We start from the raw sequence: 20,241 nt of genomic DNA on the forward strand, positions 1-20,241 counted from the left end.
AGATCAGAATAATAAATGTAAAATTGGAGCCCAGGAGGGGGAATGTAAGTAATTATCCGAACCTTATTCAACCCTGGAATTATTATTTTGACTGGTTTTAAAATTGAACAAAACATATGATCTAAACTTTTGCGTTTTGTCTACAGTTTGACCAATTTCATAGACGCTTTTGATCTTAAGTTACTGTTTTTTTTCTTGTTTATGTATATGTACGGATAATTCTTCAATGAATTCTGGTTTTGAAGTGGAAAGTTATAGATCCATAAAAATTATATCTGTATTGTCCGAAAATATTTTATTAATATTATTAAATTAAAACAGCTAAATTATTTGAACTTAATTACTTTTTAATTTAAATATAAACTGAGTACAATCAACTTTTAGTCTCAAAATAGTGCCTGTCCTAAGAGATTAGAGAAAGAAAATTATTCTTACCTTTCTAAATTCATTAAGTGTAGACGGCAATCTGCATTGAAAAGATCACATTTTTTAAGCATGCTGGCGTTTTAGTTTCATAGGTTTCATAATTTAAGAATGCAATCCCCTTCATTTATTAATTTTGGTAACTTTCATAGCAGAACCTTTATTTTATAATATTAACCTGTATAAAAATCATTTTAACTTCGGATGAATTTCATCCTAAGATAATAATTTCAATAAATATAAATTGCCTACAAAAACCCTATGAATTTAATCGATACCTTTTACATTCATAAACAAATCGTGCATGATCATTGACAAAACGAAACATAAAACAATATAATAATTACTTCGCCTATTAAAAACATTACTTTAAAAACGACTAGAATTTCGACTTTGAATTTTCAAATTAAACCAGCTAATAAATGTAGTGACAAAATTACGCATACCCATTTTATTATAAACTAATATTCTTTTTCACTTCATGTTAACTAACTATTGAAATTTACATCCTTGACGCTATTATGACATACATTATATTGTGAGACGAACAAGAGCATGCTCAGAGAAGAGAACAATTACAAGAAATGGGGAATAATAATATGGAGATAAAAAATTTGTTAAAAACCTTTAGGTTGAAAAACTATTTTCAAAATGACAAATAACATTGTGAAACAAGAAAAGAATATTGTCAAATTATGATTTAGTATTTATTTACCATTACTAAAAACCAGAGTCGAAGAATAGGGAGGGGATAGATTAATGATTTATATCTTAAATGTAGGGCAACTTTTTCTTTATAATAATAACAGTTTTGATGACAGCTGATTTTGTAAACGTTAATAATTTGTACACTCTTTCTAAAACTCAATTGATAAATTTACACAACCTAAATAAAGAGAATATGACCATTGTTTATGATGTCAATTTTTTCATTTAGAAGTGTAAACCATACATAAACTATTGAAATTTAAGAATACAATCTTAGTAGTGCTCTAACCAGTTGCCCATTTAGGAGTTCAAGAACACAACTCATGTTGACAGTACAAAATTGGTGAACAACCTAACCAAGTATATCTTAAACTTCATTCATAGTTTGTTACTGCATGTATTCTATCACAAGTGTAACCATTTAATATAAACCCAATAACTATATCATCATTCTGTCTTAGAAAATAAAGACATGGCTTCAAATGTACCAATTCCAGAAATCAAAATCCCTCAATGTTTTCCAACATTTATTTAGCAATTATTAACAAAAGCCAGAAATGAACACTTGATTACAACACCGTCGGAGGCAGATATAAGATGGTGACCAAAATGATGCTTTCCTCTAATAGGCCTCCAAACGGTATTGTTTGTAACATTTAAAAAAGGACATGACATAAGAACTGAATAGGCTAAAATCAGCACAAATATATATCAGTTATAAGCTTGGTATTCCATGTTTGCTTACTTCACCTCTATATTCAATAGAAGCAAAACAAAAAGTGTGGAGGAAAGTCTCTAAAACAATCGTCCGTAAGAGGGAAATATAAAGTTTTGAAATAAACTAGCCAAAAAAACTCCTTCATTGAAGCATAACGTAACTATCAAGGTTTCAGTCATCAATCAAATAAAAACAAAAACAAGTGATACATTTTGCAAACTACGAAAACCCAAAATCATCCGCAAGCCCCTCACTTCTCCGACGAGTTTGGTCCACGCTTCTTACCGAATCCCACCACTACAATCAAACATAACAAAAAATCAAAATTTAAAACACTACATTATGAAAGCCCCAAATCCAAAAACCCTATAAATCTAACACACCAAAAATATTATTTTTCGGTAGAAAAGAGAAAATAAGGTAAAAATTAAAGAATTGGAAAGTGTTGGAAGGTGAATTTAGAAATAGGGTAAGGTAGGGAAAGGAGAGAAGAAAAAATTACCAGCGGTGACGAATCGGCGGTTGTATTGCATTCGCTTGTGAGCGCGTCCGCGTGGCTTCTTCTTCTTGTCTTGCTTGGCCACCTTAGGAGTTTGTCCTCTCACTTTGCCCGCACGTGCGAGAGATCCGTGAACCTTACCTGTAATCGAAACATCAACCAAACAAGGCATTTAGACATAACATCATCGTCTCCTTGTTCATGGAAACCATGAAATCTCATTGAAATTGAAAAGAAATTGGGAAATAACTCACCCATTTTGATGAATAGATGCTTCTCTCTCTGAAACGTTCAGCTGCAGCGGCTACCGGTAAAATCCCAATGCCAGAGGTAGATATCCTCTATTTGTAAAGGTAGGGTTTATGTTTATGAGGTCTTACTGGGCCTTAGGCCTGTTTAGCAAACTTACTGAGCCCACTTCTCTTATGGACCGAAACACTGTTGCACGTGCACGTTTCTCTTTTTCGGCCGTGCCTAATTTTATATTCTAAGGGAGCTTTATTTATTTTTAGTTGAATGAACTTACTTTAAAATAGTTTATGCTTAATTTATCTTGGGGAATGATTTTTAAAGTCTTTTTGTTTATTTGGACTGCAAAAAATTATTCTTAAAATATTGTTACAACATACTTTAAAAATTCTATGGATTTTGCATGAAGACTTTACCTTTTTTTTTAACCATAAAAAACCACATTACCATAGCACATTCCCTTTCTTCGATTTTCTCGAGAGCCACGCTTCATTCTTCTTTTTTGTCACATTTTTTTTCCTTGGCATATTTACGTCTCATTTGTAGTACGTCTTAAGTTCAGTGATCAATAAAAAAAAATAATGATAAGTTGAGACCACTAAAGATAAAAAAAACATTCATATTATAACTCAAAATAATAGTATTTTAATTAATATATATTTTTTAGAGTGTAAAGTATTATTTTTCTAAAAAAAAGTGCACACTAAATTCGTGAACCGTACTTACGAAAGGTCTTTACATTTCAATTACATATATTTTCATCTTAACAAACAATTTGCATTTCATGCATTTGATTCAAACAAGAAAAAGAGGGAGAAATTAACTCTACAATGAAGGGGAGGATAAAGAAAGATCTTCCTAAAAGGAGAAAAAAATAGAAAGAGAAATCTGAAGCAAGATTGACTTAAAAACCTAGCACAATTATCATTAAATTATATTTAATTTCTGAAATGAAAATTACAAAAGGGAAAGATATTTCACAATTCCATAAACTATTCTTTCTTTTGGATGTGTTGAGGCCTGTTTTCCTTGAGGGTCAGTGTGTTTTCTTGTGTAATAAAATGAACAAATGAGTTCTACTACTTATACTCACCTACGTGGTATATCCCTTGGCATTGAAAGTAAAACAACTGATGGGAAGAAAAAGGTTGCTCTTTTTTAACTTCACCCGATGGCTACCACCATTTAGAATTTGAGAGAAATGCAACAGGGATGTCCCAACTACTCTGATGACCATAAACAAAATTTGATATTTACAACTTAATTATGTGCTCAAAGTTGAACCTCTTGAAACATTGTTGGTGGCATTCCCAAAGCTTCACCAAGAGAACTATTTTCTCCCAATTCTGTGGAACTAAATCGATCACTAATAGCCTCACCACCCCATGAAGCTGTTCGCCGTGAATGAGGAACTTCAGAGTTGCTGCCATTCGTCATTATTTCCTGGAAACCAATAGTATCCATGCTTGGAAACCTTGGCCGTTGTAAAACTCCAGGCGATTGGTACAACGTTGAAGGATTTTCATTAGTTAAACTATGTTCGTGATTACTTTCTGTTATAGCTTCCATTGCCTGCTCATTTGATGATGGTGTGTGAGCAGGAACAAAAAACTTTGCATTGGCAGCCAGATCAGGTTTGACAGATGATGACTGAAACAATTTTGCAGAGCTTCCACTACCAGGGTTGAACGTGTCAACGTACCTGTATAGACCACAAATTTCACTAAAGTTCCACTACGATAAATAGAGTTGAACTTTGCTTTGTTCCAACAAGGAGACGATCGTAACAAGACTGTGATTATCTTACCTTGATCGAACACCAACGCGACCTCGGCCAGAGAATTGTGTTGAGCTTGGTGGCATTGGTGGAATCCCTGGATTATGTTCATGACTTTTTGTTTTGAAATCATATCCCTCCATAGAAGGCGTTCCTTCTTTCTTCAGTGCATGTTTTAAGCTGTAGTCAGTTGAACCATTCTGGAAAGCAGCAGTCTTTGGAGGCGGTGGTAATGCAGTTTCTTCAGATTGAGATTGAACGCCTTCCTCTACCCATCTTTTCAGTTTTTCATCATAATAAAACTTGTTCTTTTCACCCAATTTAGCCTTCATAAAGCACCATTTGAATTGGCTTAGTCAAAAGCACCGTTTGAAACTATAACAGAAAATAAAACACGGAACATGAAACGACTAAAATAATACCTGTCGACCGGGGCGAGGTCTCAAAACTAGTTCCACTGTCTTTTGTAATAGTTGTGAGCCAAAACCAAAACGAGAAAAGCGAGATGCAGCCCCTGATACTGATGTTTTTCCTTGACCTTCAGGTGAAGTTCCCTGGAAAAAATCAACCATTTTCCCCAATAAAAAAAAAAAACACCAAACAAAAACGAACACATGAAACTGAAGTTTTTTGAATTATCCTAAATAGTAATCACAAACCTGGCGAGGGCTTCTACCAAAGTCTGGCTCTGAAACACTTCTATTAGGTTTTGGTGTTTTATTATCGTCAGCTGTCCAATCACTGATGGGTTCCATTGAAGCGGATGGAACTAAGGATGACATTGCCATTGTTGATTGGCTATTCGATACTCTGTTTGCAACAGGCTGGTGATGTTGTCCATTTCCGTGAACATATCCTTGAGATGATGACGATGATGGAGCAGGTGGTGGTAAACCACCACCAACAACTCGATGTGCAGTACTATCAAAAAAGTTGAGCAATTTTCCCACTAATTTTGCAGGTGCCAAATTTGCGGCATACCCACCCTGAACACATTGTTAATTAAGAGTATAAATAACAAAACAATCAAAAGACTCAGTCAAATACAAGGAAGTACCTGTTGGTGGGTTCTAATCCTGTCTTCAAGAGATAATACGAACTGCTTCCATGTTTCTACTTCTGGTGCACGACCAGTTTTTAAGCATTTCATTACTGCTTGGCAGTACCTGAAGCAACATAATACCAATAAGGCAGATTACACAAAGTATAATACTGTACAAACCATATTCTAAGAACTTACTTCAGCGAGTCTGAAACCTTTCCCACTTCAGCTAGCATGTATGCATAAATAAGCTTATATGGCTGAAATGGAAGCAAAATAAACTGAGAGTTTCCAAGCACCTTTGAATATTCATATAATTCAGTTCTCTGTTCAAATAACCATTAAGTTAGATCAGTTTTGTGTACTTCAATACATCTCACAAAACAATTGTATCATATTTAATATTGAGTTTAAATGCTCATGCACTATCAATATAAAATATTTTATTTAAATTGTCAATTACAATTCACCAATATAAACTAAGTGATAGCAAGATCCAAGATTTAATATTAAATATGTCAATTACAGTCTCTGGAAACCAATGCACTATCATATTTAATATTTTATTTAAACTAAGGTTTTAAATATGGGGATGTTATCTTCTTAAACATTTAATGAAAGATCCAAGATTGAGCATTGTAAAATCCTAGAAAATCAAGCAATTAGGAACCAGAAAAGTCCAATGGAGAGAGGAAGGGATGGCAAATATACAGTGTACATTACATTTTCCGGTAAAAAACTCAAAACATGTTCGTGCTATATGCAACAGAACAACCAAATTTAGTTCAAGAAGCAACCTAAAGAGTTAAAAGATATTTCAACGAACCTGGATAGCCTCTGGACTAGCATAAGTTCGAGGAAATTTCCAGTGATCTGCTCCAATTAGACAGAGCCTTGCCCTATCTGAGTATGATTCGAAGTTCGCTTCAGCAACTAAATAGCATATGTGTGCAGCAATGATCTAAAATATGTCTCCCAAGTTAGAAGCAAAATTGAAATCTGCATAATCATTAAACAACCAGAAACATAGATTGAAAACTATACCTGACTTGTTTCTCTCCACAAGCAATCACCAAGATGAATAATTACAAGTTCGTCATCTTTGGTTCTGTTTGCAGTTATTACAGCCAAATTCTCCTCCCAATCACCAAGCATGTCAAAAGATCCAACCTGAAATTGCAGAGTAACAAGAAAGTTATGAGTTTCCTAGTTGAATTAAAAAAAAACATTAATCTTTGAAAATAATGAAACTTGGAAAAATGAAAACTGAAGTGCATAATCCTTGCATAGGTTCCTAAATCATCCCATTGAGATCACCTGTGTAGGCTGCTGAGGGATATTCAAAGAGTTAGGATCCCCACCAGCTGAGCTACCAGGAGAGAATACTTCAGCTGGCTGTCCAGCGATTAGAAGGCATAATGTGCGCAAAGGTGATCCTGAAACTAGCTGACGAAGTGCCATTTGCTTCACTGTGTCAACATAGAACTGCAATACATAAATGTACAAAGTTCATTCCACAATAAAAGCTGATTAAAAAAAACTATAAGACATGTAAGGGACAATCTAATTCAGATATTTCAGTATCAATAGTTCAATACAGTATTCAACACCAGAAAAAAGACAGCTAACCTGATCGCCAAGTTGTGAAGCAAGAACAAGCGCAGGTCCCCACAATTGACCTTCTTGTGCGTACTGCAAAGCCTCCTTCTTTTTTCCAGAGACAAGAAGGTTTTGTACCTCAGAAGCCGTTGCCTAGATCAAAATAAAAATCAACAAAATGTGCACATTTAAAAATATGTAGGGTTTGTCTGGAGTTAACTTATACACACCCGCATTTGAGCTTCAGAAGGCAAATTTTGCAGACAGTGACTTCTTAGCACACCGTATTGAGTGAACTCCTTGCCAAACGTCTTGGCAGATGCAAAAAGCTTTGCAACTGCTGCTTCAGGAGTATCATTTTCCTGTTCAAAATACAAATAAAGAAGGTCACCAAATCTGTAGGTGATACTGTGCGGAAATGGAATATGTAACAATTGAATCAAAACTATCAATGGGGCATGATAAGGTTAGAACAACCACATCGATCATTACCAAATATTTCCTGAACACTTCCACGTTCCTATTTGGACAAAGTTTTCCTTCTCGTGCTGAAGAAGGTACGGCAAATACATTTACAAGTAATAATTAAAAAATAAAAAGTTGTGAGGTAGTTTAAAGATGAGGGGTTGTGCGTTAATACCTGTTGAATATTTGAAAGATCATTTACAAATTTTAAATCAGTGTGTTCAGTGAAAAGTCATGGAATAATTATAAGCTATTCTACTATAAAAAATAAATAAATAAATCAAACGGTGTAGTTTATATGTCAAATACAATAAAATTTACTCAATTTCCTCTCTAGTCTCTGTTCTATGTTCCTAACTAACAACACCATAACATATATCTGCTTGTCAAGCAAAAGAAATATGAATGAGAACGATTGCTCACAAGAATGACTTTTCCAACTATGAAGATATTATGGCACAACAAACATTCCGGAAAGCAATTAAACTTTAATAAATCACACCATAAAAATACGATTAAAAAAATGCAGGAAGCAAAGTTACATATGTTATTAACATCCAGGGACAGAACACATATATTGAAACAGGGGCAGTCACCCCCTAACCCACAAAATGTTATCAGCATTTGCATTAATTCCTAATATAATATATCCATCCCTTCTAAATTTCAATCTTGCACCCTTCCTTTTACTGCACCAATCGTTTTAGATTTACAAATAATTAGTATTATCAGTACATTTTGCTAATATATTTGATGTTTAACCAAATCTGGAAAAACATAGAATATATTATATGTTTTAACTATTAATGTTATTGAGGCATAAGGGGGGAGCTGAGTGAGTAGTGTTATTAAGTATTATATTATTTTGGTTTGATAACCTTTTTTGTCCTTAAATTCATAATAATGATTCAATGTTTTTTCCTATTTATTTTTTACTCAATGTGATTCTTATAAATTTATATATATATATATATATATATATATATATATATATATATATATATATATATATAGAGAGAGAGAGAGAGAGAGAGAGAGAGAGAGAGAGAAATTCAATGTATTTTTTCCATTAGATCAATGTTAACTTCATTCCTCCCATTTTGCTGCTAGAATTGGACAATAAATTGATAAAAAGAGTAATTGTATTAACATAATGGAAGGACCACATTCAATATATTTAGAAAATATAGAGATCACATTAAGTAAAAAAATAAATAAAGAAAAAAAAATTGAATCATTAAACATGTATAGGGACTAAAGATGTTATTAAGCCTATTCTATTTTTTCCCTTCACTTTAGTACCAAGTGATGAAAAATGTTTTTTTTTAAATGTTTTTTTTAAGACATTAGAAGATAAGAATAGAAAGTCGAACAGCTTTCTTTCTTCTGGTTGGTGTTTGTAGCGGGTCTTCTTCTTTTAAATATTGCAATATCTTGTTTTTACATTAATATTTAATTTGTTTTGATTGCTTTTTATAAATTTTATGTATGACTATATTTATTAATAGAAAGAATTGATATATATATATATATATATATATATATATATATATATATATATATATATATATATATATACAGAGAGAGAGAGAGAGAGGACTGAACTACGTTTTTAATAAATAATTTTGTTGATAGAAAGAATATGTCTTGTTTTAAATTTTGAATTTCAACTTTATTTTTGATTTGGATTGCTTTTAATTACTTCTCATAGATATACATAGAATATGTATTGTTTATTTGCTTTTAATTGTCTTTTCTCGGTATAAATATGCTAGATAATAATTTTGTTGTGTTACTTATAATTTATTTTACCAATAACTTTATTTATAGTTAACTAGGAGTTATAATATTTGAAATTTAGTAGGTAAATTAATTCTTACTGTAATAAATTGTTTCTTATATTGTAATTAAATTATGATAACTCTTTCTCCATTTTTGAAGAAGAAAGAAGTTAATATTTTATTTATTTATCTCAAGCTCGTCTTGAGTCTCAAAGTTAAAAAATTTCAGCATAAGCTTGTAAGCTCTATGAATGACCACTAAAGAATAAAAAATTTAATGATTTTTATTAATTACTATATTTAGTTTCTATACGAAATAATTCTTTTATCTTGACTTTGTCTATGTCATATTAGTATTGGATTAAAATACCATAATAAATATACTCAGACTAAAAGCATGCAAAAATAATTTGATCACCTGATAATTAAAAATAACGTGATCTAAATTGAATTCAATCATTTTTTTCTTAGCCCATTTAATCTATGATCTAAGATCAATGGATTTACAAGATCTAATCCGTAAATTTATGAATTAGTCAACTTCTAAAATAATAATAATCAAACAAATAAAGCAATATAATTTTATTAAAACATATATACATGTATCATAATTTATATATTAAAACTTGCATATCTAAAAGTTAAAATAATTTTTTCTTAGATTTTTTAATTTAACTTATTTCATTTTATTTTTTGAAAAAGAGCTAAAATGGATAATTAGTCCTATGGCCTAAATTAAATTAGGAGTGTTTCTTGAGACTACAAATTGTAGTCTATTTGAAAAATGGGTCAAACAAGGTCATTAAACTTTACCATTCGACCTATTAGATCAAGCTGAACCAAACATTGGTAATGTATTTTGAAAATTAATATTAATTTCTTAATCTCTTGTTAAGTATAATTTATGATTTTCTTTAAGAGAAAAAAGCTAATAAATTTTCTTGATTTCAATAAAAAAATTATATGATTCTTTTTCTTTTTATTCTTATTCGTTTCTACATTATAATAAATATATAAAAGAAAGAGTGGAAATTACTAATCAAGCCATAGTTCTGTAAAATAATGCTCAGCACAAGTCTTCACAAAACTTTTTTTATCAATCTTGCAAAGAACATGAAATTAAATGAACAGTGGCATAGAAAATATAAAAAAAATTTGAAGGGTAATAAATTTAACTTACTTTTCGTATGGTGTCTGTACCAAAAGGAGAACGTAGTTTTCCATAATGTTGACAGGCTATTTTAAGCAAGGAGAGAAGAAGTCTCAACCTTTCACATTTCTTATAATCCATGTCAGTCGATCCAGAATGTGCAATCCTCTCATCTATCCATTTGTACAACTCTTTATTTCCAAAACTTCCACTAACCAATGGACCAGGGAAAGATTGCTGAGTGAGAGCACGGAAATAATCACCAGCGCCACTGCCAACGCTCGAAGAATCAATACTTCCATTGATAACTTCCATCAAGTTTAACACAGAAACAGATCCTTGGACAGAAGTCTTCAGATAAAAGTGAACGACAAGTGTTAATTACAACAAAAATCAAACGAAGCATCGATCAAAACTGAAAACATGAACCAAGAGTTGACCTGGCTTCTATATGATGAACTCGAAAAACTAGAATCTTTCATTACAACGACTTTTCCACCAAATCCAAAGGTTACTAAGGCATGAGGAGGACGTCCAGCTGATGATCTTCTAACATCAGGTGCACAAGACTGATGCGTATCCTGGAACGATGGCTGTGCCTGGGAGTAACTGAAGGGCTTCTGACTTTTAGCATATTCATTTGAGAAATTATTTGGTTCATTAAACTGTGTATTTGAATAATTAAAATGTTGAGGAATGTTCCCACTGGGAGCAGAGTTTTGTCTCTCAAGAGTTCCATCAGCCAAACCATGATCATGGTTCACTTTACTGTACGAGACTGTTTCAAATGAGGCAGGGTTATTTTGTTGATCTTTATTAACAGAAATATTTGAGCCAAAAGAATGCCCAAATGGTCTGTTTCCACCAGAAGTTGCAGTATCCTCATTTCTAGTAGCCCTCTCAGTTGTGTGTGTGTCTTGACCCTGGAGATGGTGAATACCATATGAACCACTCCACTTGTCATCTGTAGTCTGAGTACCAGCATCAAGTGACCCATAATTACCATCTTGACCATACTCTCTATATAAACTGACATCATTGGACAAATTTTTTTCAGTAGAAGCACGCCTACTTTCCTGTCCATGACCAACAGATTGAATAAATGAATGGTAAGTTTCTAACGAGCGCCATTCTTGAGCAATCATGTCATAATACCAACCGGGATACTGAGGATCAAAAACCATATGTTCAGGATACCCATTATTCCCCTGCGAAGCTTGGTTCCAGCATGATACACTTTCAGTTGTGTTAGTCCCAGCTAAAGTTCCAACCATAGATTGCGCAGTTTGTTGCATATAAGAAACCTCCGATACAGTATCAGAAGCAGTTGTCCAATTTGCAGTTGTATTGACCATAGAGCTTCCCTGATTATCATTATGGCCATCTACCATATACCATTGCCCAGTGTTCTGATCATACTTCCAGCCAGGATAAAGATCCTCCCAGTACTGAGTGCTACCCAGATCTTGCCCATTTGTTTTATTTACCTGAGATGTATCGTAACCTTTACCCTCTTGATATGGCTCATAATTACCTAAAGAATTTGACCCATCATTTTGAATTTCATTACCGGATTTCACCTCATTATTGAAATCATTACATGTTTTTCCAGATTCTTCTACCAATTCACCAAAGAAGTCAGAATACGATCCAAATCCATTATCTCGATTTGCATCAACATTAAAAGAATTCCAACCCACCTCCTTAACCTCGGAATTGTTGATCCCATTGCTCTTACTCACATCGGAAACTGACGCACTCTCCAAACCCGTCCCATGATCACCATGATCCATCGCATTATCACCTCCAAATGAACCAGAGGACGCCAAAAAAACTCCTTCTTGGGCATTCCCACCATCCAATTGCACACCGCTTTCGTCCCATTCTTCCTGTTTCCTCTCATTCCGACATTCTCCAGCATCACCATCGATCCCTAAATTCGCAAACGTTTTCACGTCATCAGAATTATGATAACCTTCATCACCATGGCCAGAATTAACATGTTCATTGTCATCCTCCACAAGTTTATCGAAAAAATCCTCGTCCGTCTGATCCTCCGGTGGAGGATTCGAAGCCATCACGCCCAAACCATAAACCTTCTCAATTGCACCGGTCACCAATTCGCCGGAAATCGTCACAACCGCACCCAAACAATCCTTGCTTTCACCTCCTACAATTCGCAACCACGAGATTCGAATCCGAAATAGCCACCAACCAAAACAGAAACGAGATATGCGAATCCTAAGATGCACGCAATCCAATAACGCAGAGGAATTTTAAAAAATTAAAATATAAAGGCATTACCCGGAATTGCAAAGTTTCCGTCTCAATAAAACGCAACGTTTTGGGCCGCAGAGCAAAAACATAAAAAAATAAAAGAATGAGGTTGCGTCAGAGATCCATTTTTAATCAGACAGAGAAAACAATCAAAAGAGAAGAGACGAAAGAGAGAGAGAGAGTAGTAAAGGGTGGAAAGCCCTGGATTTCGCACCACCTCACCTACTATCAAGAACACCAAATTACAATGTTTTCTTTTTGTCAATTTTAGATTATTTTTTACATTTACTATTGCTCCATTCACTTCTCAATTTTTTAATTCTGATTTTTTTACTATACTCCCGCATACACAATCCTGTATTAAAAAATTAATTGAAAAGAAGAACAAGAAAAAAAAATGTACGTGTATTATTTGCATGCAATTGCATCCGGTATTTTGCTGCAACCGTTGACGACTAGGGGCTGTGCTAAGGTCAAAACTCCCCATGTGTAGAAAGTGACTCACCCAACATAATAATATATCTATATATATAAACACTCATGAAGAAAAGGAATGAGGAAAAACATAATTCAAAAACTATTTTCAAAAATATATTTAAAAGTGTATGAAACCAAATCATGATTGATTACAAATGAAGATGACCGTAAAATAGTGTTTAAAACAAAACATGCACTTTATAAATATTTGGATATCCATTTCCTTTCTCAAATGTATCTAATATATTATTAAAATTGTTTTGAGTTCTAGGGTCAAGGATTCAAAAGTTATTTTAAAATTCAAGTTATTTCTAAGAATTAAGATTAATTATTTTGATAATTGATGGATTTAATTTTCAATCTATCGGTTTGATTTCTCGGCTGTTCAATCCTAATAATGACTTATTTATGTGTACAGTATGACGATTCAGTCATTTAATGACCAAGCGATCGACCATCGAATCTACCGGTTCATAACAATCATTAACTGGTAATTAATCTGGACAATAATAGTAACTAATGGACATTTAAGGAGAATAATAATCATTTATTAGTAATAAATAAGTCAGATCTAATGGTAAACTGATTATAATATTTATAAATATATATCTTATGAAAAAGGCAGGTAATTAACTCTAATTAAGCAAAGTCACTCACTGCAGCGTTAGAGTGTATTCTGCACAGGCACCCTTCCTCAGGACTGGGACAATGAGAGGAAGAGAATAACACAACTAAATGATGGAGCGAACAACTTGAAGTGCTTTGAGATCCTTACTCAGAACATTATGTGTTCAAATACAAATTATCGTTGAATATTAATTAATCAGTGATTAAAAAATTATAATGAATATTTTTTATGTTGTTTATAATTTAACTATATGAAAAAATATCTAAATCACCGTAAGTGTGTTTTGAAAATCCTTAAGAAAAAAGGTTTATAAGCCAACGTGGACAAATATAATTTTTGGTGCTAATTTATTTGGATTTTTGTTGAATACGAAAGAATGCAAGTTAAGGAATCAAAGATGAAAGTTATAAGAGATTAACTAACTCCCACCACTGTTAACGAGGTAATAGTTTTGATTTGTCGGCTCTTTTTTATAAAAGGTTCATTACAAAATTAAGTATAATTGTTTTTCTTCACAAAATTATTATTAAAAGAAAAGTAGGTGCAAATAAGATAAAACCAAGAGAAAGTTTTTTGAGAAAATAACATATTTTTTAAGTCAATGTTCCCATTCTATCTCTACCTTGACAACTTCCAAAAAGAATTCTTTGAAATTAAATGTGATACTAGCAACTTGGGCATATGGATATTTAATTCTAGAAGGACATTCAATTGTTCACTTAATTATTCCACTTACGATAAATATTGTATTATATTAGTGGAATTTTATAAACTCGACAACTATTTCTTCAGAAAATACTTATATTACATGCTGATAATGAGTCTCTAAAATATTTGAAAAGTAAAGAAAAACTAAATAAAGTAATGTAAAATTGATAAAATTTATTGAACAATTTTGATATGTAATCAAACACAAGTGCAAATAAAAATAAAAATAAAAATAGCGGTGGATGCATTGATAAGGAGACATGCATTATTAACTATGCTGAAAACTAAGACTTTAGGATTTAAGGGCATAAAGAAATTATATCTACAAAATGATGACTTCTTTGTTAATTTTTTTGGAGTATTCTCAAGAAACTTAAAAGGGATTATATAAGCATGATAACTTTCCTTTAGAAACAATATGTTTTCTATTAAGGGATCTTTAAAAAAACTCACTAAAAAAGGTTACGATGATGAATTTAAGAGACATTTCGATGTTGTCAATATTAGACATTTAAAAAACAAATTTATTGATCTTACATATGTTCAAAAGATGTTCAAAAGTTTAATGCAAATTGTTTAACTAACAAGAAGGCTAAATCTAAAGTCATATAACATAATGAATTATGTACACTTTTTTTTTTCAATTCTTACTCACCTTTGGTTAAATTTCTCAAAGGATGTTATCGTGAAGGTTTACGTTTATTACTTTCTTATATAAATTTGATAATAAAACTTTCCAACCAAGTTGGTACACAAAGATTTAACTTTTATAGTCAAGAGAACTAGAATTTGTTAACTTAATAATGTGTTTTTTTTTAAAAGTAATTTTGTCATATTTCTAGCAAGATATGGATAAATGATGTGTTTTCCTATATTTATTATGACATTAAAGTTTTCCTTATTCTTGTGTATAAAAAAGATTAATTAGTTATTTCATATTTGAAAACTTTAATATCTTTATGCAAATTTTATTCCGATGCTTTGTTTTAAGTTTGAGCATGTTCGTATTAAACTGGATTCAGATATAACTTAATTAATCCATTATAATTTAAATAACTTAAAATTTAGATTCAACCGTTTAATTTATCAACTTAGTTAGATACGGATTGTTAGTTAATTCGAACAATTTTTTAAGACAATTTTTTTTATTGTAAATAAATAAAATAAATATAATATTTTTTAACTTAAAAAATAACATAAGTAATTTTAATAATGATTATTATAATGGATTAAAATTTTATATAGCTTGTTATTAAATTTTAACAAAAAAAATATCATACCAAAAATAAAATTTAAAATTTAAAATATTTATGAGTTTATAAATATTAAAACATAAATTCACATTAGATTAAATATCTATAAAATTTTAATTCGTTATTTAAATTTAATCATAATTACCTGTTTCACTCAATCGAATAATGTGTTTAAATTTATCTCAAATATCTTCCAGGTGAGTTGGATATCAATAATCTGTTCAAACTTTCTTTATTCAGAATTCTCATATTCTATCAAAATTATGATTAAAATAAATCTCATTTATTCAGAAAATTTTAAATAAGAAATGCTCAATTTAAAAAATAAACATTTTAAATATTTAATAAATTAAATTTTTTTAATTAAAAATACATAAATATTACTTAAAACTTAATTAAATTAAAATTGAAAATTTGTGTACAAGTAAAATGTCCCGATACTTTATATATAATATAATTTCTTTTCGTTGGTAAAATTAATACAATTCATGTTACTAAGTTTTTACTAAAGATCAGGATAAATCTTTTATATTATCACGCTATTTTAAATCATGATCATCCTCATCTTTACTTCTTTTTTTTTCTTTTTTTCCAATAAAGAAAGTCAATCATAAGTTAAAACGTTGAAATATTTATATTCTAATTTTTTTTGTAAGAATTTTTTACTTCGTCATTTGTTAATATTTTATATATGACATTATAACCAGTTTAGCGAGATAATTTTAATTTTCATTTCATATTTTTAATTTTTTTTCCCAGGTCAGTGGTATGTAAAGAAGTGAGGTGATGAATATTAAATGAATCATTAATTTTTTTTATATTGAATGATAGTTAATAAGATTGGTCTCATAAGAAACATTTAATGAATTGTTCAATAAGGTGACATGAACAGAAAAGTTGATCTTAAACAAAAATTAGGATTAATTTAAGTCAAAACACAATTATTATAAATTGAACATAATTAGATGACATTAATTCTAAGTTTATTTCGAAATATATAAATTTAATATACATTTATTATTAGAATGTCAAATCTTTGTTGACTTTAGTATCAAAGTATCTTATACAAATAACTCTCAAACGTAACCGAACAAATTAAATGATAAACATTGTAAGACATACTAATGAATTTTAGAAGACACTTGACCTCAACACCACAAATGAAAACAATTTCTATTCTTTTAATAAAATATCTTCATTTATTTGTTATACTTTAATAACTTTGACAATATTACTTGTAAAAAGAAAAAACATTTTTTGTATAGTCATATATAATGATTTATTGATTTTATGTATGTTTTCAAAAAATATATCCAACATGATTTATTTTTACAGGGCATATTACTTCTAAGTAGTATATTATGTAAGATTCTTTTTATATTGATAGTATAAAATTATTGTGAAATAACTTTAATGTATTTTAGATTTGTCACTTGTGACTCTGGTGAAGGTTAGATTCGTCCAATACAAACGGAAACCCAAATAAAAACAAAATTTAGTCTAGGAAAAAAATATTTGTCTCTTAAATTATACACACAAATATAGAGTCAATTGAAGTAAATAAAGAAAAAAAATTATATTAGTTTTTGTTAATACTGGTGAATAATTGCTTTTATTTCGTGATTTATTGCTTTTTCTATTACTTTTCCTCAAATATTGTTTTATTCCTGTATTCATACTTTTACAAAGAGACTCTTTAGAATTAAAATTATATTTAAAATCCCATTTACATTATACAATAATGTTAATTTTAAAAATCGAATTCATTTTATAAAAATATTTGTATCAAAATCAGGCGGTATTATAAATTTAATTTTCTTTAAGGTTCAAGTCACTTTACTATGTTTAAATATGAAATCTTTACTAGTGTTAAACAAAACTCCACGAAACTTTATTTATTTATTATGTAAATAAACAGTCCTTTTGATTACCAATTTTTATCTAAAACAACATCAAGTTTATATTTTTCTTAAATGAAATTTAATTCAATTTTTTCATACATAAAATTAGTAAAAATGTTATTGTAAGAAAACATAAGCACATAGTTCTTAAATTAATGACATAATTTGTTTCAAAAAAAAGCTCGAAATTAAAGACTATATACTTAACAATAACAAAAAATATTTATGTTTATAAGTATTTCCAAATAGTTAGTATTTATACACTATCAATATTTTAATATCGATTTATAAATGGATTAGATCAAGTGATTATCCATTATTTAAAAAAAATTAAATTTAAATTAAATTAAATTAAAATTAAAATTAAATTATATTTTATTATGGTAAATTTAATTTAAATTATATTTTAATTTATATTATATTATATATATTTTTATTATATTATTTAAATTTTATTTTTAAAAGTTATAAATTGTTTTTTGAAATATCCAAAGATATCCGTAAATATTTATAAATTTTAAAATTTCAGGAATATTTTTTAAACATTACAACAAGTAACGAGGAACAAGTCAATATTTTTTTGTTGTAGAATGGAATAGTGGATAAACACTCTTCCTACTCAACCCAACCATTTTCATTCTTATATACATCACATGGATACATTAATTAAGACAAAATTACCCCTCTAAGTTACTATTTGAGGGATTTTTAATCTTATGTTGCGCATTTTCTATAATTTAGTATTCCATGTTATTGGAGAAATTACAATGGCATCCCTTATCTCTTGGGTTTATAAGTGGTCACTGTAGATTTGAGTCATAGATGAGAATCCTTTTATTTTAAGGAATATTGACCAAGTGTGCTCCTACAAGTCACTCTTAATTATCCACATGTCTTTATCACATAACCTTCTTTGCAGTAAATGACATTTTGATGCTTTAGTTAGTGGAAAAGAGATTTTACTACTCCCACTCTCTTCCAACCCGTGGAAGTTTCCCACACCAAACGCTTCATTTTCTTTTCATATTATGTGAAGCTGTAATTTATCTCATTTATAATCCTTTCACATTTTCACTCTCAATTTCTTTTCTATAGTTGTTGGCCGATATTCCCTAATTACTTATCCTGGGCCTCTTGAAGATTCTCATCCCTCAAATATGGTTGTAAATTATTTTTTTATGTTGAAAACATAATTTGAAACTTCTAACAGCAAACTAAGCACACGCATTGGCTTAAGTGGGTGGGGACCTGTATCAGAAAGAAAAGAAAGGGACAAAAGTAAAACAGGAATCCTGTGCCAAAATGAAAGATCAACCGTAAAACGTATGGATTAGGAAACAGATATGTTATCTTTGAGAACACAAATGACAATTAACACATTGGAGCAGAACGTATGGATTAGGAAACAGATATGTTATCTTTGAGAACACAAATGACAATTAACACATTGGAGCAGAAAGGTTGGAAATAGACGACAATTTTCTTCTAAAGTAAATCTTGTCGTTTATTCATCTTATCTAATGGCCAAATTTCAACCTCCAATCCCAACTCCGCTGCAGCATCTTGCAAACCAAGCCACTTAGTTAGGACCATGTCTGGCTTCTCGTTTGTCCTATTTTCTCACCTTCTTTGATTTTCTTCATTCAATCTCTATCTTTAAGGATCCAAATCAATGATCCATAACTCATATTCATGTTACCTTCACCTTCCTATACTGCTTTAGAACCAAACCCAACACAGAAAAAATAAAACAATGGATCACTCTTACTGTTCAAGCAAATTCTCGTGAAGCAAATTATCACATGCACAGAATCCTCCTTGTTTAGATTTAGTTTATTGATAATTTTATCTGAATGAGCATTTGATGGGCATATACTTTATCATATCATAAGTCTGACTGATTCTTCCACAGCAATAGTACAACCCTCTTCCTTTTACCCATCATTATACTTGGGACTTTTCAAAGAAGATTAAGTCTCAGCTTAATAAAACAAAAATATACTTATCCCTATCCCAGCAAACCAAAAGCTTCGTCAGAAATTCAAGGGAATTTAAAAATCTTCCCTGATATCTCTGAAACTCCAAAAGCACCATAACACACAAAAACAAATAAACAAATGAACTGTACAGTTCTATTATATTCTAACTCCATCTTTGGAATCATTGCTTTCACGTTTCACGCCAAGTCCTCAATACAAGCACAAAAGAAGGCAAAACCGAAGCCGGAATTAAAAAGAAAGAAAAAGAATCGATTTATTTATTTATTCCTACCAAAAGTGCAAGCTGGAAGGACAGAACAGAACCAAAGCATTAAAACAGAACTGCAGCGGCGCTTTAGTACTTGAAAGGCCAGAGTTATTGGTCCACAACCACATCACAAATTCGCATTGAAACTATGTTTAAGATTAGTAGTACGATGAACCAAGTTCTGTACAATACAATAAAATTCACCTGTTAACTAGTAATTCACCATGTGTAAGTTATAACTAACTCTGCTCATACACAGAAAAGTGAAAAAAATAACCAACACCACTTATACTCAGGCCACCATTGTAGAATAAAAAGCATTTGATCTATGAATAAACA

General features: G+C 30.6%; 2 protein-coding genes across 5 annotated transcripts; both read right to left on the reverse strand.

The window, feature by feature from the left end:
- Positions 1 to 1,973: 1,973 nt before the first annotated feature.
- LOC108336537 (40S ribosomal protein S30) lies at positions 1,974 to 2,752 on the reverse strand. The gene is made up of 3 exons (XM_017573017.2): positions 2,603 to 2,752; positions 2,352 to 2,489; positions 1,974 to 2,146 (listed from the first exon to the last, which is right to left on the reverse strand). Exons 1-3 carry the CDS (start codon positions 2,604 to 2,606, stop codon positions 2,100 to 2,102), a joined length of 189 nt encoding a protein of 62 aa, XP_017428506.1. The 5' UTR covers positions 2,607 to 2,752; the 3' UTR covers positions 1,974 to 2,099.
- Positions 2,753 to 3,496: 744 nt separating this feature from the next.
- Positions 3,497 to 13,101, reverse strand: LOC108321520 (protein transport protein SEC16B homolog). 4 transcript variants are annotated; one of them, XM_017553294.2, is made up of 14 exons: positions 12,716 to 13,100; positions 10,852 to 12,581; positions 10,442 to 10,762; positions 7,246 to 7,377; positions 7,046 to 7,168; positions 6,734 to 6,901; positions 6,461 to 6,586; positions 6,243 to 6,377; positions 5,615 to 5,742; positions 5,432 to 5,540; positions 5,034 to 5,360; positions 4,797 to 4,928; positions 4,405 to 4,700; positions 3,497 to 4,299 (listed from the first exon to the last, which is right to left on the reverse strand). In XM_017553294.2, the coding sequence occupies exons 2-14, from the start codon at positions 12,487 to 12,489 to the stop codon at positions 3,870 to 3,872; spliced, it is 4,065 nt and encodes a 1,354-aa protein (XP_017408783.1). In that variant the 5' UTR covers positions 12,490 to 12,581; positions 12,716 to 13,100; the 3' UTR covers positions 3,497 to 3,869. The 4 variants fall into 4 exon arrangements, with proteins under 4 accessions (XP_017408783.1, XP_052736912.1, XP_017408791.1 ...); XM_052880952.1 differs by having other exon boundaries at positions 10,852 to 11,898; positions 12,112 to 13,100; XM_017553302.2 differs by having other exon boundaries at positions 5,615 to 5,676; positions 10,852 to 13,101.
- Positions 13,102 to 20,241: the final 7,140 nt, after the last annotated feature.

Source organism: Vigna angularis, chromosome 1, assembly GCF_016808095.1.
Source record: "Vigna angularis cultivar LongXiaoDou No.4 chromosome 1, ASM1680809v1, whole genome shotgun sequence".
Classification (NCBI taxonomy): Eukaryota; Viridiplantae; Streptophyta; class Magnoliopsida; order Fabales; family Fabaceae; genus Vigna; species Vigna angularis.